This window comes from Zosterops lateralis (assembly GCF_965231275.1).
Source record: "Zosterops lateralis genome assembly, chromosome: 16".
Lineage (NCBI taxonomy): Eukaryota > Metazoa > Chordata > Aves > Passeriformes > Zosteropidae > Zosterops > Zosterops lateralis.
The window spans coordinates 4,764,463-4,787,291 of record NC_139776.1 but is presented as its reverse complement, the minus strand read 5'-3'; the positions used below and the strand labels follow the sequence as shown (position 1 = coordinate 4,787,291).

The following is a 22,829-nucleotide window of genomic DNA, read 5'->3' as shown; positions in this document are numbered from 1 at the left end:
CAGCTCTGCCTTTTTCACAGAAGAGTTTAGCTAGCAGAGGGGCACATGCACTGCAAATTCCCCTAAAGGTTCAAACCACGGGCTCCATGTCCAATCTTTCCACAACACAATGCATGCCTTTCAGTTCTTAGACAGAAACAACAAGCCCATACAGCTTTTCTTCTTCCTTAAACTGTCCCTCTTTTAACAATAAGAAAATTAGGTTCTGTGCCTAAATAAATGTTACAGCTCACAAAGCCTCAGAGCACAAATCAAACAAGTAAGTCAACTGCAAAAAAGCCCAAAAGGGCTACAAACCCAAGCACAGATGCAAAACCCTTGTCAGGCCATGATGTTTTGATTAAAATGAGCAGAGATCACTTGTGGAAGGAGGAGTCAGGAAGGTGAATGTCCTGGCAATGCCACCAGCACTATGGCATTAAGGGGTCTGTTAATATTTCCATGAGAAACTTTCAGGCTCAGGAGTTTACAACTTGAGTCATAAGGGATCAGTCCTGGTTTCCAAAACCTGATTCCTAAAGGGGAATTCCTCAGGTAAAACTTTCCAAGGGGAGAGCAGGGCCAGGTGGTTTGTTGTGACATGGATGAGTATGTGGCAGGTTCAGCAGCTGCAAAGACTCTTAGGGGATGCATGAATTGGTTCATGGAGGAAAAAGAATTCACCTCTCTTTAATAGTACCAAAAAAATGCATCCAAGGTCTACTGGGTGGCTTTTCAAGGCAAGTTCTGGTGTCTATTAGGAAAAAAAAGACACATGCAAAGGCTGATGTGTGTGCACATCTGAAAGAGTGCTCTCTGTACGCTACCAGTAAACCCAGAGAAGTGTAATTAAAATTGGGAATCTAATAAAAAACTATAAACATGGCCAAAGAGGTTAGTACTGCACAGTGCTGGATACATTAATCCAGTAAGGCACTATTCATGTCCTTAGTTTCCAGTCAACAAATAAATTCTGAAGAGCCACCAGAGTTACTTAAAGGCTCAAATTTAGGCACATTCTTAGAATCTCTGCTGAACAAGGGCCAAAATGTTCAGTACCACCATCTGCAGATATCCAAATTGCCTTGGGCAAAATGTTTCCCTTAATATAATCCAAGGTTTTGTTTGTTTGCTTTTTAAGTTGTCTAAGTGTTCGGATAGGAGGAAAATGTCCTTTAAATTAAGGAAATTAGCAACAAATATGGATGTTATTATAAATATGGTAATTATTAAATTATGGTAAGAATTATGGGAAAGGACAAACTGCAAAGAAATGGGGCCTTTAATGAAACTGGTAAACTACTGCATATCCATTCTCTGCTGCCCCATCATGTAGCCATGGCTTACATCATTCATCAACCTGCATTAGAGACAGCTAAGAAAGGATTTAGATGGTGACACCTTTATCACTGAAAATCTCAGCTGTTATTAAAAAAAAAACTCAAAACAACCACAGCAGTGAGAGCTTAAAATTAGCCCAAGAGTAAATTCTCTAAAATCTTAAAAGCTGACGTCTGAAATTCCAGGGTGCTGTATTTAATTCTTCATTGGTGCAGGCCATCAAGAACATATGCAATAGTAAGGAAATAAAAAACTGTAGACTTTTTTTCCCCCTATCTCATTCCAGCCTGCTACAGTGAATTTCAGCAACAGCCTAGCTGTCAAGGTTATATCTGCACCATCATTCTGCAAATCCAAAGTCACACCCACACAGCACCACTCTGTCTTTGGGACTCCATTTCAACCCATCGAGGAAGCCAAGTCCCACAGTCACCTAATGTGGGTGATGAGTGTTAAAGAATGAACTCCTGCAGCAAAGAGGCAGATTGCGAGTTCTTTGTCTGTTCTGTCTCAGCTTTTCTCATTATTACTGTTTTTACTTTGGCAAAGGCAGGAGCAAAACCAAAGCCTTTTTCTAAGCAAATTAACCCACTGTTTTTGTGTACAGAGTCTTTACAGATTTTCAATAGCTTTCCTGAGCTGTGTGCATTAGCTCTGACTATGCCTTCCTGCCTTTGCCTGTACACGTAATGACAGCCAGCCCGAGTGGCTATTACAGTTATCTCACTTTCTGGAGAGGATGGGAGGTAATGATATGCTGCAATATGTGCAATGGGGTATTACAGCTAAATACTCTTTGGAGTGACTGATGAACTCTTCTGCAGTATGCCTGTGATGACAGTTGGAGGGGTAGTTATCCTTCTGTGCTTCCTGAATCTCTTGCTCCTGATGTGAAGCTGGAGATAAAAGGTGTGGGCTGGATGAGGGTGGTGGTGGAGGAATTGGTGGAGAGCCAGCAGAGAGCAGGGAAGCACCTTTGCATGGCTATGAAAACAGACCTTTGTGTAAGAGACCTGATGCACAGGTGTAGCAGTGGACTCAGACATAGAATAATATGAATAGAAGACACAGAACAATATGAATTAGCAGCAGAAGAGTCTCATCACTCCATTAAAATTTGAGTCCATTGTGAGATTTTTCAAATAACCCAAGGACAGGCCCCGACGCTGATAACTGGAGAGTGCTGCCCATGGCCATGGCAACAGCTCTGTGGTCTTAAACAAAGCCACTCAGCTTCCCTGCCACTTCTTATCTGTGAGAGAAAGACCATCCTCAGTAATGCAAACAGCCTGAAAAAGTCAGATCCTGCATGGAAAAATAACTAAGCAAAGGCTGTATGGATCACAGCTGGACTTGGGGAGCTTAAAGGTCCTTCCCAACCTAAACAATTCTATCATTTCGTGTGTCTCACTTACAATTTGTATTTAACCAGCAGTTATTGGTAGTAGGGTCACAAATCCCTGCTAGTGTATCCCACCCCACTGCCTCAGAGGATGCTGAGTGACTGCCAAATAGTTTGAAACATCAGAAGGTCAGACCATTGGTCTGTTATCCCAGTCTCCTCCCAGTCTGACTTGCTGTACCCCAAATTAATGACTTGAAGGTAATCATAAATATTATCAGTGATTTTTGAGACTTCTGAAATGTCATGCTGATACTTCCCAGTCAGTGGGAGCAGTCTCACTGCTTCCAGTGGCTTCTTTTTATGTTATGGGAGAAATTAAAAATGGTTCCATTTCCTTCATGCAACTGGGATGATACATTCAAAGGAGATTTATCACTTCCAGATCAAATGGCATTTTATGATTTAGTGGTTTTTTATGATTTACTGGGGCATTTTTCCACTCACATTACTATTCCCAAAGCATCCTGGAAAATGGCAAAAACTCAAGGGCAGCTTTTTTAGCTGAACTGGGCAATAGGAGTCCTTGATATCTGTCTGCAAAGTGTCAATCACCTTTAAATCCCAACCTCACTTACGACAGTTCTCCTTGAGTAAGTGACAAGGCCAGTCTGGCAAAATGAAATTCTTCAGTAATACATTGACAAACTCAGAACCACAGAGCACCAAATTCCCCCTCAGTCTGGATTTGAATGCATAAATAAATAAGGATCTTGCATTTATTTCTGCTAGAAGACTGTATTATTCCTTTCTGCAATTATGGAAAAATGCAGAGCACAGGCAAGATTTAGTGTCTGAGTTTTTGCTGCAAGACTTATGTCAGTAGAAAGGCGTTTGTGCTCTTGGGAATCAAAGTGAGATTCACCCATTTGTGGCAGGTGTTTTAAGCACTCAGCCTAACAATCTACCCACGCATGGCACTACAGCAATTCAACGACTAAATTAAATCTCTGAATATTAAATTAATGATGGAAATCTAAAATATTAATATATTCTAATTGAATATTCTCTGATAAATTATCTAGGCATTCTCAGCAATTTGATTTTACTTTCATTTCTTAAGGAACTTTCAGCTGCATAAATACAGCTATTAAAGCAATTCAAAAAGGGAACATTTTCTGCTCAGACAAGAGAACTCTAAACACAAAGAATCTAAAAATTTCTTTCATATGATTGATTAAATCATAGAGCCCAAGACAGCTGAATCATTAAATGACTGCTTTCCTTCAGTCCCTCTGGCTTTAGCAAGGACAATATAAATTCCCTATGGGTCTGAATACAAGGAAATACAATATGTATAATTACAGTATAGGCTTGAATGCTGTTGTAAGAGAATTTTAAATGGAGCATTTATGCTGTAGCTGCACTTTTCAATCCATAATGCTGGATGTGCGTGCGCATGGAAAGCCCATAAAACACTGGGCATCTGCTTCCTTTGACCCAGATTCCCAAATGGCACACACTGGGGTAGCCCCAGCAGCTCTGGCAGAGATGTTGGATTTACATCAGGATCTGCCCTTCTCTTTTGGTGAATGCTGGAAACTGAGAACGGCATCATCAGGCAGAATGCAAACAAAGGGATGCCCTCTGTGTAGTATATATAGCATGGAATATGTTTAGGAACTTGCTTCAGGCTGTGGATTTTAAAGGAATTTCAAATGGACACATCAAGGAAGTAGCACTGTGTCATATTTCTCTTTCTCAATTCATTCTGTGAGTCATATGTGAGTCCTGGTTTGGTAACACACACACACAGAGGCGAGATCAATACCAGAGCCAGACCATGGCACGATGAACATTTAGTGAACCATTTTCCTTCTCATCTTTCCCTCTTTGGTATCAGGTTAGTTTGTGGTGTGAAATTGCAGCTGAGCCAAGAGCTATCTCAATCTACATCCTTGAACCAGCTCTCAAAGAAAGGCTGTGACTCTCCAGAGCACCACAACCTGCACAACATCCCATTTCCTTTCCACCCTCTGAGCTTGCTCCTTCTTATCTTGGTCTGAGTGTTACAATAAAGACCAAATCCCCTCACTTCTGAATTTCAGCTGACGATGCTCCCAGGGCATCACAAAGTGAGGTGCACTGAGAGCCAGAACTAGCCATTTTTTTTTTCCTCTGAGTGTTTGTGTGGCTGGTAAGGCAAAAGAAACACCTGTTCCTGTGGAGAACAAGGAAGATCTAGGTCTATTTGTAATCAAGGCTGTCTGCATCTCTCTCAGGAAAAGTAAGGTCTGATGTCCTTTGGGAAGCATTTGCAAGGCCTTTTCTCAACAAACCTTCTCTCACCACAGACAGATGCCATCTGTCTTGCAGCTGGGAGCTAATGGATTCTGCACTGCCAATTTCACAGCAGTGAGCAACGCTGTGATAGAGGAGGCAAGAGGGATTTCCTACAATAAAACTATTTAAAACATTGCAAAGGCACAGGCTGAAACAGCCACGAGGAGCAAAGGAGATGGCAGCCTTGAGGGCTGATGGTCCAAGCTGGCAGGGATTTCACAGCACCAGGATTTCAGACTTTGGGAGAGCTGTCTCACCCATTTCCTGTGCCAGGGTGGGCTGTGGCTCACAAACAGGCTGTTGAGCTGGAGACTCTGCTATCAACGTTTCTCATATTAAATATTCAATGTCACAGGATAGCTTAAGATGTGCTAAACCCACTCATGAGTCCACCACAGGGTTTTGCAGCGTGACAAGAGGAGCTCTCTGCTCCCTTAATGTGCCCAGTGCTGCCGGAAACCCGACCCGACAATGAATCCCTGCTAAGCAACAACACAAGAGTCTTCAGGTATATTATATTCTGCCAACTTTCCAAGCCACTTCAGGACTTTCTGATTAAATTTACATAAAATGCATCCTTCCCTCTTATTCCCCGTTACACACATCAGGTTATTTCTGACATTCTTGTGGCTGAGATCACCAGTGCTCGGCTATGGGAGCCCATGCTGTGCCTGTAGCATGCAATCAAGGCAGTTTGTGAGAGCACCAAGATCCTGTCTTGGTCATCCTCAGGGGATTTTCGTGCTGGTGTAATGAGGATGAACAAGTTGTTTATCATAAGAGAGTAACAGGAAAATAATACATTTTTCAGTTCCATGTTAAATAAAGGCAAGCTGGAAAAATTAGGGTCTGTGAAGTGCAAGATGGGATAAGAGTTCTGCAAAGGTCCTGGAGATGAACTGAAGGTTTGGAGCCCTCACAAAAGTGAACACAGTGGCAGTAGTTGATACAGGAGCCCATTATCTAAGCATGTGAAAGATGACCAAAGGCCAATTCTGCACAAGACTTGGTTTTTTAAAATGAATTATTTTCACGTAGCCCATTGATATGGACCAAGATTTGCCTTGAAAACTGAGTCAAGATTCCCCTTAGAAGCAGCTGGAGACTGGATTGTGGCTCCAAGACTGAGATTCTTTTTGAAGTTCAAAAGAGGATGAAATACAAGATAAGCTAATAGATAATTAGATAATAGATAATTAAGAATTAGCTACGCGTGTAACTAAAAAGGATGAGTCAGTGAGAAAATAGAGCTCAGCAAGGGTGCAACTATTTAATATATTATCTTAGCTGATCAGTGTGCCTTCATGAGTCATTTGCTTGGAGAAGGAGGGGGATTTCATATTGTTTTTGTATTTTTAATAGGCATTTTTATGGACTTCAGTTATAATAATGAGAGTACCTGACAATTAGTAATGAAATTAGCCTCACTACAGTGAAATATTTCACAGCATGTACAATATTATTCCTAGTACAAAGGTGGAAGTGAAGCAGAAGGAAATTAAACCCAAGATTTTCATAAATGTTTCCAAAATAAATAAGCATATATCAATAAATTTTGATAACTGTTTTCTCAGCTCAAAGACATAACAGAATTTACAAAGCATTTTTTTATACTAACAAATTATTTTTAGCTTATAAATGTCAGATGTTCATTTAAACTCTTCGAAGAGCAAGTAAATCTTTTCAGCAGCCAAAACTAATTAGAAATTCCTATTATTATTTTTTCAGCCATTATTTTTTCTGAAACACATTTCCTAGTTAGCGTGGTTGATGTATATGAACAGATACGGATGTTCCTCTGAAAGAAGAAAACCCTGTAATTAACAGAAGGGTTTTTTTTGGCAGGGATAATGTTCCTTTTTTCTTTTTTTCTCTAAAAACTTTTTCATTTAACGTATTTTATCAGAATGAAATGGTTTAATGAGCAGAGAATTATAGTTGTTCCCAGCTGAACCAGATAGGGCTGCCTTTCGAGGTATGTGGCTCCCATCAAGCTGCATTCACCTTTGCTATGATTTAAACTTCATTCAGGCACAGCCTTGCTAAAAATACTGACAAGTAACTAATCAACTTCCATAAAATGGAATTTTTACCTTCACAATAGGAAGCAGGAGTAGGAGGGAACCTGAAAGATTTGCCTATGCATTTCAAATTAGTCTGACCTATAAAAACGCAAACAGCAAGTGGTTCTGTGAAAATGTAATTCTGGTAGGGCTTTTTGGTTTTTTAGTGATGGAATTTTTCATGCCATCCCTTCTTCTCCTTGGAGGAAGCCAGAACCAAAGACAGCACTATGGAGGGACTGGTTTCCATTAGTTATACCTACAAAATGCAAGCTCAGGCAGGTCTTCCTGGACCAAAACGAGTTCAGTGTCCAAGAAACAGCCGTAGGTTTCAATGTTTTATATAAAATAGCAGAGAAAATGGTGGCAGACCTGCTTCTGTACAAATGAGATCCGAGCAGCAACTTCACATGTGCACTTCTGGTTCCAGTTTGTGAGCAGATGGACACAAAAATATTCAGTGCCCAGCGAGCAAAAGCATGGGAAATCAGATCAAAACTCTCACCTAGATCTAGGAGACAGCAAAATGCTCCAGGGCAATCTGAAGATTATGTGGATGGAAATAATAAGAAAGTGCTGGTCTTTGAAGATGTTGATTTGTCCTGTTCTGGATAATTAAAAAGCAAAGTCTAACGGAGGGAGCTCTAACTCCTGATAGGAATCACCCAAGCTTCACATTCAGGCATTGGCCAAAGGGCCAGATGCTGCAGAGGAGCAGGAGCTCAGCCCAAGCCTGAAACATCAGGGGTCTCATGCTTAATCAAGCTGCACTCTTTGTATGATCTTCCCTGTCATTACAATGCTTTCTGTATGACAGAGGAAGAGGGAAACAGCCCTTTGTAAGCCAGTTTATTTTTTTTTTATTTCCCATCCCATTTTTGCTTTATTTTCAGTGTTTCCTCTAGCATCTGTATTTGAAAACTGCAATGGAATATATTGCTGAAAATCTGGGAGTTCTGTATTTCCATAAGCCAGGTTATCTTTCCAAGGTTACCGGTAGTCTAAGTGATGAATATAAATTCTCCTGTACCTATATAAAATTTATTATTTGTCATTTCCATTGATATTAGAATTTTGCATAGTTGAGTCCTTCTGTTTCATCCCCAGGCTGTAGGGTAAAAAGTGCCACAGAGATTTCAGTCCCTATAAATCAACAAATTTGCCATGGTAAGCTGGTGCCAAGTTGTCCTCTTGCTGTCTAGTCAAAACTCAAAAGAAATCGGTAGGGAATGGAAGAGAGCACAAGTTCATTTTGCAAGTACTACCCTTTATTTTTCACAGGAATTGAAGGTTTTATCTAAATTATTAATTTAGAAAGGCATTTTTGACACATCAATTTGTTCCCTTCTTCAGATATTTCTTTAGCATAGTATGGCAACACATTAATGGGTCACTCCATACCCTGCACTGCTGACCACACAAAGACTCCCTGGCTTCTCTCCTTGGTTTTTCAGATGTAAGAATATTTGCCACCTGGTACTTTTTAGTCCTTATTGTACTTCCTAACTGCACAAAGAAATGGCACCAACAATCCAAGCTTATCCAATCCCTGAATTGGGAACATGTCCCTTCCTCCCAGACACAGAAACAGGTAATGATCCAACTCATGTCAATCCAGGCACTACTTCAAAAGGTCTAAATGAACTTCCTGAGAAGGGATGCCAAGGACACACCACTGCTACTCAAAATAACTTCTCAAATTTTATAATTGTTGCCACTTTCTTCCAAGGGAAGAGCTGCAAATGTCTGCCAAGGAGTTTTAATTTTTTTTTTCTTCTTACAGCTAATCATTCGACTGCTCCAAAAAACTGAAACCAGCACCCACAAGAGGAACAGCAACACGTATTTATACTTCGCTAACGCTCATCAACAGCAACAACAAATCAACCAAATGTCTCTGCAAAATGCTCCTTTTCCCCTTTCCTTTTCTTTTTTTTCTGTCATCCCGTAACCATCACAGAAAAAACCACATGGGTAAACTTGATCTCAGAGATTATCCTGGTGAAGAAAGAAAGTAAGTAGCAATGCAGGGGAGGCTTTGGGATCCATCTGCAGTAGGGCAGGCAGCCAACCTCCCCAGGGGCTGCTGAGCATCTGTACCAGGCTGGGCGCGGGAGGGAGGGCAGGACACAGCACCCTCCTCACTGGGTGCCACCCAGCCCAGCTCTTACACCTGCAGCTGCTTTCTGGATGAGAGCAAAGCGGGCAAAGTGCCATCCTGGCAGCGCTGCTGGTGTCTCGGGAGGGACTGGCTGGAAGGAGGCGATTAGGCTGCCGTCAGCTGGGGAGGGAAACTGGGGCGAGGAGCTTTGGAGCAGCATTGGAAAAGGCAACTGTTCCTGCAGGAGGGAGGGCAGAGAGCTTGTGGTTTGAGCCAGGCTTCCCACACCTAGTGCTTCACCAGAGCCATTATAAGATTGTGAAAAATGAGGTTCGCTTTTTCGGTAAATTTTAAGAAATAGGTTTAATGAAAAAATTAAGACAATTAGGAGACAAAAAAAAGCAAAGTACGGCCAGCCAGGTGACTTGGCACATAGCCAAGTTCCCATTTTGTATATCAGAGACATTCTTTAAATACCCTTTCTATTGCATCAGTTTGTTGAATATTCATATTTTCCATAAATTAGTTTCCATATTCTAGGAACTGTTTTGCATGGTCCCTCTTTGGGTCCACCTTTTTAGAGCATGTGTGTTTCATGGCTGTGTCTTCATTATCACCTCCAGCTTGGGCCTTGGTCTGTGCTTTCTTCATATGGTAGATGCTGATAGTTGGTATATCAGTAGCACAGTCTTTTTTATATGTTCACTGGATGTTATCCCAACCAAACAGACAGATTAATTATACTTATATCAACTACTACCACTATGCCTAATTTTCTTTACTAATAGCAGAAATAAAAAACTTATATCCTTACCACAACGTTATTAATCATATAGCACACATCTTGTGAAAAGCAAATTTTATAATACACGTATATAACAAGATCACCACTTATTAGCAGTACTATCACTATTTTGTGTTTTAACTCACCCGAACCAGCTGCTGCGGGAAGGGCCCTCTGGAGTTTTCTGGGACGTTGATGGGCGGGATGACCCAGTCGCGCTTCTGCCGCCGCAGCCCGTTGGCGCTCTGGTGCTGCCGCCACGGCAGCAGGGTGTCACTCTGCTGCTGCACCAGCTCTCCAGGCAGAGCCTTCCTTCCTTTGGGCTGTTTTGGAAACAAGAAACGCTCAGTTAGCTTGTTCCTTGCTTCTCAGGAGCTGTCCCAACAGTGGTGTAAACGGCCACATGGAATAAAGACATAACGTGCTTTACTGGCAGCTCTGCTGCCACTTCGTTTTCACAGAAACACAAAATCAGAGAATCATCTGGGTTGGAAAAGACCTTGCAGATCATCAAGTCCAACCCATGGCCTAACACCACTCATCAACTAAACTATATTCACAAATATATCGAGCTGTCACTCCCAAGTCAAGAAGCCTCCCAGAATGGATCGTCTTCATTGCACCAGCTGCGAGGAGATGCAGCAGAGCACTGGAGTAAAGAAGTTGCTGCCAACTTCCCAAAGGTACAATCTACCAGAACACAAAAAATGGGAGAGGATTCACTTACAGTCCATGGCATGGATCCAGCTTTATAGTCTGGTATTAGGTATAAGCAGGGCTACAAAAACCTGCAGTTCATGGTTCTGCAAAAGTATTCTGCCACACGAACCCAACCCCAGTCAGAGAGAGAGCAGCCCCATGGCTGCAAAGGTGCATTAATTCAGATTCTTAGTGCTTCATAACAAATGATCTTTATATGAGAACTGGGTTTTGAACACAAATCCCAAAATATACAACCATCACTGCCTGGGAATTGTAATACATCTCAAGCACAGTAAATTTTCATTATTTGGTGGGACTTTGAGTCCTTATTGGTGATTTTTTTTAAACTATGGGTTCTCTGCATGGAATGCTTTGGTGTTGGGAATGTTACAGTGCTATGAATAAAAATGGAAGTGGTGGGACCATGGTTTTGACTTAGGGAGGCTGGCTCACTGTTAGAAAATTTATGCCTCATAGAATGATGAATCAATGAAATGTAGATTTGGGAAGGCTCTTCAGAGGTTATGCAGTCCCAATACTTAAATACTCTATGGTCTTCTAGGATTCCAGCAATTACTTCTGAAAATCTGCAGAAAAGATAACTAGCAAGGGCTTTTGTTACCATATGGTGACCTGCACTCCCACCAGAAAATGTTTAAACTTTCATAAATCACAAAGACTGCAAGTCACATTCTTTTCATTTGAGGTAAGATCCAGTGGGAATACTGTTCTCTGAATGCTACAATTTTCAGCTACTTTTCTCAAAAAAACCCTCAACAGAACAACGTACCCCAAACTCAATGCCCCAGTACACAAGAACAATGCAGGAAAAGCTATCAAAGCATTTTCTGAGGCGCCTGCCATTTTAAGCCACATTCACTTTTTGTCTTACTCCAAACATAAAAACCCCAAACATCCTCCAAGCAGTTATCTGTAGGCACTGATTTCAGTGGGAATCATTGCTTCAGGCCTTCTAGTTTGATGCAAATCCATCTATTAGCACATTTCAATTCCTGACTGGGAGGTAAACAGGCAGCCACCTTAAGACTATACAGTATATGAAAAATAAACAATACATGAAAGTTAAACTGAGATGTGGCTCCAGAGCTCTGTGGACCTTCTCCAGAAAGGCTGGAGATACTGCGAGCTGGGCACAGCACCAAGGAGCCCATTCTCACAGCTTGGCCAAGGCTCTGATCTCTGTTACCTGTGGAGGGCAGACATTCGCTGGCTACAAGGACTGGAAGCATTTGTGCCAAAATGCAGCTATTTTTTACTGCAAACCTTAAAAACAAGCCTGTTCCAGAGCTGAATTTTCACAGAACAGACAAATATGGTCTTTTCAGTCACAAGCACATTGTGTAGGTCCTGTCTCACACTCGTGATGTGGGTTGTGTTCACTTAAGTGCTGTTTACACACCTCCAAGAAAATCACAGCACTATGTTCAATATTTAGATGTTGATCTTAGAATACTTACTGAAGTGCAACAAACAAAGGAACAGAATCATGGTGTGGCAGTGGGAGACTTTCTTGGGATAGTCAGGATACTGGTAGACACTGCTGACCTCCTCCTTCCCATGGGATGCAATGAAATATCCAAAAGAGGTTTCGTTTGTAAAGAATTTTATTGCCAGAAAGGTATCTTTCCTGAACACTGATGAAAACAATGTTATCTAAAGAAGACACCCAGAAATGCAGGACAACATGAAATAGGACTATGAGACAGGAGTCACAGAATAGTGGATATCCCCTATTTTTTTTTTTAATTGGCTTGTGATTCCCAAATGGGAATCCTTTGAGAGCAGGTATTTGGATCAGTTTATATAATTGGCAAGTGAGCGTGGGGATAGATTATGAAAGGATGGTCAAATAATTTGTGCTCTGCTGAGTTTACACAGTGGAATGAGTCTGAACTAAAGACAGACTTGAGAATTAACACGAGTCCCAAAGCTCCGTGTATACTGAAATAATTAGTGTCAGCTCAGCAAGGCAATACCAGCCTCTTTAGTCTGTATGAAATATTTGCTGGCAGGTGACTAGACAGTGACTAGCTTGCTTGTCACTCTTGATGATGTTTTCCTATATTAGAATAAATCATCAACACGACTCTGAATTTGATATGTAGAATTTCAAAAGCATCTTGCAACAACAATTTTTTTTCTTTTTTTTTTTTAAACAACAGCTCTTTTTTATCTTCATTTGTTGACAATGCATTCTCATGACCTTAATTTCTCTAGTGTTGTTTAAATATGTTGTACTTGTTTTCTGCTGTTTAAAAGCTGTGAGACAAATGCAGTAACAAAGTCTGGTGAGTATAAATGCCAGAACTATTCAGATCCCTGACTGAAACATCCCAGAACATACATGGAATAACAGCATGATCAAACTGCGAGCCTCAGAAAACTCTCCAGTGTTTTTGACTTTGCAAGAATCCAAAGTTCAACTCAAAAGCAGAATGTGACACCAAATTCAATTAATTCTAAAATACAGCTTGCAATTCTGGTTTTGCTGAATAACAGCTTTTACTGAGAAGACAACTGCTTCTTCTCTCATGGCTTCACTGGCCACATGCTTTACAGAATCTCAGAAACACTTTCAAAAAATAAAATATTCCTCTACCTTTTGTAGTGCCACCATGACACAAACTTAGTCCCTCACAAAACCAAGTCAAGCACCTCCAGTGCTGCTGCTTTGGGGTGGTTTCCCTGCCATTGTTTTTGTGACTCTCTTATATATGGCATGAGGGTGATGGTGTGCGGCACCAGGGAAGGCAATCCATGAAACACCTGCCCAGGGAAAAGTGAAATCCACGCTCCATTCCAAAAATTACATGGTGACATTTATAACTCCTTACAACAGGATCAAACTCTAAACATGGAACATATGAGCACCGTCTTTGGTAATACAAAGATAATTACAGGAGGTTATAAAATAGTCAGATAATTCAGTAATTATGCCTGTCTATCAATTTAGGACACTGATAAGCTAGAAAAATACAGCTGAGCCAAAACAGATGAAAACCTTCAAGATCAAGGGGAAAAGGTAATTACAAAGTGTGGGATGAATAAAAACAACAGGAGAAGAGCCCATGCTGGGATATAAACTTGTTAGGAGAGTTTGGATTCAGCAGGATCTAATACTTTAGTGTTTGTATTGGGGCAGAATCTTTCAGAGCTTGCTGATGAAACTGAGCAGTCCTGTGCTGGTTGTTTTATTTAAAGCCCAAATTCTGCAAGTCTGGTATTGACACTTGGCTCTGAGCTATGCCATGTCTCTTCCAGTGGGCTTCTGGCCCATAACTGTGACACACATGGACAATGCCAGCTCTGGCAAATCATAACACAGCCCTTGCATCTTCTACTGATAAATGCTTCTTTCTCTGGAATGTGCAACTCTAACATTTGTTATGAGCAGTTGCAGGGCAGAGGAAGAGCCTCTTGGAGACCATCCTCCCTGTGTTTGACAAGGCAGCTGGAGAGCTGAGGAGCAACTGCAGCTCAGAGCTGCAGAATCTGCCTTGCAATTCCTCTTGCCACTTTTTTGGTTTGGGGATTTTTTTTCTGGCTATTAGTTGAAATCAATTATAAACATACAGAAGTCAATCAGAAACCTTTCACTGAGATGGCAGATCAAGCTTTCAGAAAGCAATGTGAGGTTGGAGGAGTTGCAGCCTCAATCACAATCCTAATTTTTCACAATCTATAAGGATTGTGAAAAGAACTTTCTTCTCCCAGGCTGCTTCACAGAAGGTGTAGGGGTGTCTTGAAGTCCATGTCAGTAGCTTGGTCTCCCCCCTAGGAGTAATTTCCAGTCCCTTTTCAGTCTAGAATTCCCTTTAAGGATGGTGAACACAACCTGCTGCATTCAGAAGAAGACACGCAGCTAAATCCCAGAGGGACTGTCAGACTTCAAAACCCAACAGCTCCAAGGACACTCTACTCCAAACTGGTGAGGCTGCAGGATGGTTCAACTAATTCCATCTACACCACATTGTCGAGAGCTCAGGGACATTCCCTGTCTGCACCTGGCACCGGGAATAAAGGACAAGTTGGAAAAGCCATTCAGTGAGCCCATAATCTCCTGTCAGTGTTGGTCTGCACCTCGTCAGCCTTTCATTTACTGGGAGACTCAGACTAAACCCAACCTCTACTCGTAAAGGAGGCCGAAAAATAATCCCTTGACAGAACAAGACACGTGGGGCCCCTCCAGCCCTGTGACAAGGCAGCTATGACTTTTCACTAGCCCACAAATAAAACCAGTGAGTGTGAAGGAACACCAGCCTCCACCTTCCGCTACACTTAGCAGTAGCCAGGCTCGCCAGCTGGCTTGTCTCCCCTCCCAGCCAACCTGCCTTTGATATCCGTCAGCCTCTGGCTACAGAGACATCTGGAAGTTATTATCCAGCAGAGCGTATCACAAACCCATTTACATAATATAATATCATATTTTGTGTTCCTGCTTAGCTGAACATTTTGGATCGCTCTAATGTTTGGGTAAATAAGCCGCCATTCCCTGCATATAAATAATGAGGGAGTCTTAGGGTACGTTGGTTGGAGGTTAATAATTTCATGGGGCTCAACCCGAAAAATGAAATGCTCCGGATTCTAAAATGTATTATACTTGCTCTTGCAATGAAATGTACCTGCAATTGGAGGAGAGGAAATAAGGCCTTTATTTCCCAGGTGTCAAAATTATTTATGATTTACCCTGTTTTATTTATATGCCAGTCTTATTATTTTCGTAGGATCTTTAACACTTCACACTAGACATTTTTCAGAAAAGAATACTTGGGTTGCTTTGTTCCTCGTGTCACTTGTAGGGTTTAACTGAGGCAATGTGGTTTTAATATATTTTTGTCAATACAAGGGGATACAAAGCCACCTTTAGTCCATTGCTCAAACATATTTCCCTTCATCTCCTATATCAATGTACATTTTGAAAACTGGTACCATTTTCTACCAGGGAAAAAAAGAATCTATTTAAAAATATTTAATCTGAAGCATTTTTGCTTGTTTCCATGGTAGCTGCAGAAAGGACAGGAGAAAATGATATTTACCAAACAGAAAATAAGACAATGAAAACAGAGCTTAGTTCTTTAACAAAGGGAACATGAGAGTGCTGCAAAATAAACATCTGCATGAATTCTGTTCTAAGGAAACAACATTTTGCTGACATCAGGGACGGCAGTGGAGGACGAATGAACCCTTTTTTCCCAAAATGCACCATTTCTCCAGTTTTTGATCTTTCAGTATAGAAATATATTCCATTTTGTGTTCTCATACAGTAGAATGAAAGGATTGCAGAACAAACAGCAAATTTATTTATTTTACGGTAATTGATTCCTTTTTTATTTAGGTCATTGCTGAATTCGCTGAAGTTGGAGACAGGAAAAAAAAAAAGTAGTTTTAAAAAGATCAGACTTTTTATTTTAGACTTTAATTTATTATAGTTGTGCTACGTGAAGCTATTATTTAGGAACTGCATAGTTAAGGAATCCATAATCTGTTTTTCTCCTTATCCACCCTCTAGAACTCTGTGATGACTGTCTGTATTAGCTTTATTTACTAATAGTTGTAAGCTGTGGCAAATTTAATCAAAGATAGCTTCATGTCACATCCCATTACCATCACAGCATAAATTGCCATTCATGAATGATTTGTGTCAAAGAGCTCTGAAAACTATTGTTTTAGCAGCAAGATGTTCCAACATGCACAGCTCTTCAGCAGGGGCATTAAATTAATGTGTTTGCAGAGAAGCCACTAATTGACAATGAGATGGGATTTTGGCAGTACACTTCCACTTTAAAGATAATGAACAGTGTTCAAATACAGAGAAGAACCCCCTCTGCTCCCGAAACTATACTAATAATTTCTGGTACAAACAGGAATAGAGGAACCAATCCTGACAGGATATTTCCAGTACCCAAGCAAGCTGTTTGATCATCACGACTTCCAAAAGCAAACAGTGGAATTGCAGCGTTTGTGACCTTTATCAAATCTGGCTACGTACAGTCAGGAATGTTATGTTTGGTTAGGAACTCATTAAACAAAATTACCTCTCCATTTATAGAAACCATACAAGTACAGTATAAAACATTTTAATTAAATCAGCTAGTTAAGCAAAAATTCATTACTTTGTGTTTTTATCAGCTAGCAGTGGGGCTGCATAGAGCAGTTCGCATTAGAGTCAATTAGTAAGAAAAATTGTCAGATTTGGCAAGTGCATGAGCTTCCAGAACACATCAGCTGACAGGGAAGAAAAAGTTTGACTAAAAGCTAACCAAGTTACTGCCCTCAGAGGAGGAGAATCAGCCACGTAACACACACAAATTCATCAGCCATGCCAAAACTCCTCATTCCTGAGGAGTCAGTGTCAAAGCTCTACATGCCCTGTTCCTTGAGAGCTGAAAAAAATGAGGCATGCATGCAAATTTAAGGTTGTTAGGTATCTGGCTGGCTTTGCAGGCTTTTGAAAATTTTACCTGTTTGAACTAGTAAAAATGTGATCAGTGTGACCAAGGAGTCAAAATGTTCCTTGGTGTTGGCAGGGCTGTGAAGCAAGGAAAAAGCTGAAGAAGAGTAACAGGTGAAAGCAGGGGATTTTTAAATAGGGAGAACACGACACACTGGCTTGTGAGTCAGGTAGGAGAAGATCCTTTTATGCAAAAGGTGCAGCAGGGTCCTTTGTGGGTTACTGTAATTAAATGCTGAGTTAAGTCTGGACTCCAGAGGAAAGAGATTCACCGGCTCTGGGCATAATGCATGTGGTTACCACAGAATGCTCTTATTTAAAAAAACCCAAATACATGATACTCTTTTTGATCAGAAAAGCTTGCAAGGTTGGTGAGGGCCCCCATGGACACAGGATGCAGCAAATGCCTCAGGGCCATAATGGAGCTTTTGGGGTGCCTGCTGACCAGGCTGAGACAGCAGGTGTTGATTTCTCAGTAGAATTAAACTGAAATGAGAAATCTCCTGAACTCACCCACACCTTCTGTTGGGTAAGTTATCACCAATTTAAGTTGAAATCCAGCCAGTCACCAGAGCACTTCAACAGGCTTTGCTTTTGTGCTGCAGAGTCAGGACGGGCGCGGGCAGGGCACTCACTTCGTTACTGAGCAGACACAAAATGCCCACGGGATCTCAAAGGGATGGGAGGTTCAGCTGGGAAGGAGAGGCAGAGCTGTGCTCAGACTTATTCTGTTGGTACCACATGGATGATGAGAGGCACCTCCTGGCCAGTGCACTCTCTCAGGGTTTCAAGTGATCTTCCTCTTCCATTCTCTGGAAGAGTTACGTAACAAAGCAGGTACTTTAGAAATCCACCTGCCTTTGGTGGAATCTTTTATGGTTCCCACAGGTTTCCAGCATCTGTGATACTTTTCTTGGCATTGTCAGGCTTTGAATATTGCAAGAGCTGTCAATGGACAGAGGATGATGACACCACCCCCAAAGCACAGCTCTGGATGTACTTTTCCTCCTCATTTTAAAGCTTGAAGATCTTATCCCAACAAGAAAAGTTCTGATGAGGTTGTTTCCTTGCAAAGCTCCCCACATCAACTTGACCTTTTCACACTCCCTTTGTAAGATCTAATCTCACAGTGCTTCTCAGGTAGGATTGTTTAAGAAACATCTAAATTACTGTTGTACTCTACCTTCTAGTGTTTACCAAGAGACACTTCTATCTTCAAGTTAATGTCATTCTCATAATTGGGAGAAGCCATACACAATGGCTTCAGAAGTACAAGTACTTCTCAAGAGCAGGGCTATTAAATCACAAAATACTCATACTTGTTACCTGCAGGTCGGGAATAAAGGTGGTAGATCTTGTCACACACTATACAGTGAAAACCTCTACTGCAGCTTGGAGTCACCTCACTCATCCTGCACCTAATCTTGAGAAAAATGTATGAAAAATCTGGGCTAGCAATCAGAGTTCTTCCTCCCCAATAAAACTTCTAACAAATAACTGAAAACATGGTTCCAAAAAACATTCCTTTCTAAAAGTCAGACTAGTACAAGTGCTCTTCATCACATAAAGAAGCAGGAGCAAGTCTACCCCTTAAAAGCCTGTGGAAAATTGTAATCTCATTTTATTTTTCTAAAGCCATGAGGTTCAAAAGATACATGAATTAAAATAATCATAATGAATTAAATGTAACAATACTCTTCCTCTTCATAATGTTTGCAAGTAAAAAGATCACAAGAGATTTAAAAGATCACAGGCGCTGCTGCTACTTTAGCACAAAGCAAAGTAATTCAGTCTGGTACTTCTCCTCAGTGCTAGCGTGAGAATTTGCCCTTTCAAGTTATCCTTTGGTTATTTCAAGAGGCTCTTGAGAAAAGACTGTTCTTCTTTTTTTTCTCCAATTCCAGAGTGCACCTAAGAAATGCTCAAATTTGACCGTGAGGACACATTCAATTTATCTCCATTTGCAAGACGAAATTCAAGCCTGAATTTAAATGCTTTGCTGGGTGGGGACAGTGTTTGAGATCTCACTCCTTGCTGGGACTGGAGGCTCTCAGGCCACCCTGCCCTGCTGGACACCCATCCCTGGCTCCTCTCCTCACTCCTCCAGCTGGACATGCCAGAGGGTCACTACCTCATCCAACAATCCAGGACCAGCCTCCAGAGGCTGGAAGGAACCAAAACCCTCCTTCACACTGAGCTTGCACCAATCTGTCTCAGCTTGCTGGGCTAAAGGAAAGATCCTGGACACTCAGAGCCCCTAAAAAAAAGTTTATTTTAATAAACTTCTTAAATAACTTTAAGACATGCCTGCACGAAGCAATTTTTATCTGTACTCAAACTCATGTTTACAAGCAGCTGTCATCAGATTATCATCACACCAATGAAGGTATTTTTAAGATATCCAGTCCAAAATATATTTTTTTAAGTGGCAGTCAGACTTCAGCAGTTACCAACAAAGAACATGAAATGGGAGGTCAAAAGCTTTGATCTGGCAAGGGCAAGGAACACATCACAGGCAGGAGCACGCAGCAGTCCAAGGGGTTTGTTTTATCAGAAAAAAACTTATTTCCGTGCAGGCAGTTCAATCCTTATGACTTCTTTTTGTTTGAAGGAAGACAGATTTGGAGTGAATTTCACTTACAGATGGTCTTTTGAGCACGGCTTTCAGCCTGACCCTTGGTATGATGCTGACTGCTTAAAGAACTAAAGGCGGCAAGTGCAGCACTTGGAAACTTCCCATAGTGGGCTGATTTTCCAGGGCAATGAGCACCTCTGTGTCACATCTTATCCTGGCTTCAGCACGAGGCAATGGGATCCAGCACTCCTGAAAATCAGGCCAGAGAAGTTCACGTGTGTTCACAAACACCACTCTCTCCTCCTGCAGTGATTACATGTGAGACGTTCAAATTCACTTAAGCACGAGGTCAGGCAAGTTCAGCAGATGCATCTTCATTAGACTTGCACAATTATCATGAGCAGTCTCACTGGTAACAATTATATGATACTAATTTATTAGTCATCCTCTTTCTCATCTTTTCCACTGATCTGATTTGTTAAAACCCCAAACAGTGTCTCACAAGTTATCGGAAGGAAACAGAAATCTCTCTGTGTGTACCCTCCCTGGCAGATAAATCCAGGTCTTGCTTCACTGATGAGATACAGAAATAAAAATTATCCCAGCTGCCATTTTGCTGCATTTAGTTACTGCCTTGGATCCCTGCAGAGGCAGTGAAAGAGGACAGTGCTAATGTAATGACCCAGTACTTAAAATATGCACCAGTATTGTCAGAAAAAGGCAGGATGACAACTAAAACCTCCTTTTTTCAGCCCTTCTCTAGGGATAAAACAATTTGATGGGGCAAACTCCCATCACCCTGATGCCATGGATAACATCTCACCCCAGTGCAGGGAAAAGACAGAAGAAAGAAGATGAACACATTTTTTCTTGTTTCCTTCAGGTGCTCAAGAGTGTCAGGGAGAGCAGAGTCACTGGAAGCACAGATCCCACTTAAACTCTGATTTTCCTCCCTCCAGGGAAGGCTGCCCAGCCCTGTGCAGAGCATCCTGACTGCACAATAACCCGGGTCATGAACAAGAGCAGTGCTGAATAAGCCTTTCCTTGCCCAGAGACCTTTGTGCTTGTGATCAGCAATAAAAGGCTCTACTTGGAATTTAAAACCTCAGCCAGGTAAAATACCACAGACGATTATTTAAAGGCTTTAAATAAAATAAAAAAAAATAAAAAAAATAGCCCTCAATCAAACTCTGTCTGTAGGAATCAGCTTTTCACATTCACACTGTATGGCTGTGGACTCATAGCTGGGTTATGAAAGCAGCCCAAAATAAGATGAGACATAATAAAACACAAGCTGGGCTTAAGCAAGAATTGATTTCTGACAGCAGTTCTCAATGTTTTAAACACTAGCTGCAGACCTCATATGTTTCCAAATTTAATTGCACAATTCCCAGTGATTTAACATAACAAAAATTTGCATATTTCCATGCTCAGAATTTGAAAAGCTCAAACAACAAGAAACTTTGGTTGACATAAACACGGTTTAAAAAAACCAGTATTTTTTTCTCCAAACTTAGTCACTGGCAGCAGATGACTGACATCTTACATGTGCTGAATATATCCTGTACCTCTAAGCTCCTTTGCTGTGAATTCTTTTCTATTCTGTATTTCTACAATCTGGATTTTAACTTGTGAGGGGAGAACTACAGAAAAATAGATAGCTAAATAAATACAGAAGACAATTAGCCAGATGTGCCTTAGACACATGAAAGGACTGAAAATTAAAGAAAACTATCACTATAAATGAGAAGGTCAGAACTTCAGATGGGATGAGCCAACACGGGGGTGGAGGAAGTTGATTTTCAAGGAATGATGAGGAGGAGCTGGGACTGATGGACACAGAGGGCAGGTGTGGGGTGTGAAGGACAAATGGCACAATATTTCTACTCATAATTGGGAAGATTTGAGTTTCTCTAACTAAAACACAGGACACTCTGAAGACTGCAGTCCTCAGCAATGTCACTGTTCACAAACATAATCTTCATTTTTACACTTTTGGTTGAATCAATATCCAATTTTTCAAAATAATAGAATGCACTCTTAGAAAAGAAGACATTACACTGCTAATTCCAGATAAGTAAAGCCTGGCTTTACTTTGTTTTCTTTCTGGAGCATTATCCCACTCAAGTTCATCTTTCACAAATGCTGACACAAGCCACAAAGACTTTCTATTATTTCATAAAACAGCATCTTTTCTCTTTTCTCCTTTCTTTTCTTCTCTTTTCTCTTTTCCTTTTTCCTTCCTCCCAAACTACACCCACAGCCCTGACTGATACCTTCAATTGGAACAACAGGCAGCCAGACAAGAACAGAAGAAGAAACTTTATCTTAAGTATTTATTGTTATGCTGGAATATCACTCAGTTTCCTCTGGAGTAATTCAGCAACTCTTGTGGGAAATGTGTGACCTCATTTGCATTTTCTAATTGAATTGCTATCAGGTTTCCTGCAAGACTGAACAAAAAAGTTCCTTGAGTTACTACCATCACTTGTATTAATCAGAAAAAAAAAAAAGTTTACATTCAAGTGTTTGCTGGGGAGGGGGGGAAATGTATGCTCCATGTATCATAAAATACATTTTTAAAGTATTTGCCTTCTTTTCTATCATTCCACCCTACTAGCATGACACTTTAATGTAGTAGTTAGAACTCTTTCTTTACAGCGGTTTTCAGTGAAAACTGGCAGGTTATTCAGTCATCTAAAGCAATCAGCACATTTATAAGGCCAACACTGTGAGAGAGGGGAAATTGTCACTGTGTTGGGTCCCTGCCCATTAAAATGTCAGGTTGCATCAAGAGGAAGGCTCAGCTGGGGGACCTGGGGCACAGGTATGGACACCAAACCTCTGGATTTAGCAGTGAAAGCACACAAAGAGAAGACTGGCCCAAGAAGAAATGATCTGCTCCCTTGGGCACCACCAAAGTGCTCTCAGCCTGTTATACAGATTTTCAGTCCCACAGACTGTGACAAGAAAGGATCACAGATCCAAAGGATTGTTTATTGATGGATTAATCCTCTGTGCTCTCCTGGAAAGCAGCCCACTGTCCCCACTCAGCCAGGCTGGCTCACTCCTGGTCCTCCAAAATCCCATCCAGTATCCCAAAAACATTGATTTCTCTTATAACATT

At 41.1% G+C, this 22,829-nt stretch overlaps 1 protein-coding gene across 1 annotated transcript in view; it reads right to left on the bottom strand.

Moving 5' to 3' along the window:
• CDH4 (cadherin 4) overlaps positions 1–22,829 on the bottom strand; it is a gene marked incomplete at its 5' end in the record, with an annotated part of 425,180 nt that overhangs the window by 143,042 nt on the left and 259,309 nt on the right. Inside the window, one exon of the mRNA XM_083873174.1 lies at positions 10,100–10,276. Coding sequence (XP_083729300.1) covers positions 10,100–10,276 — 177 coding nt within the window. The remainder of the gene's footprint in view (positions 1–10,099; positions 10,277–22,829) is intronic.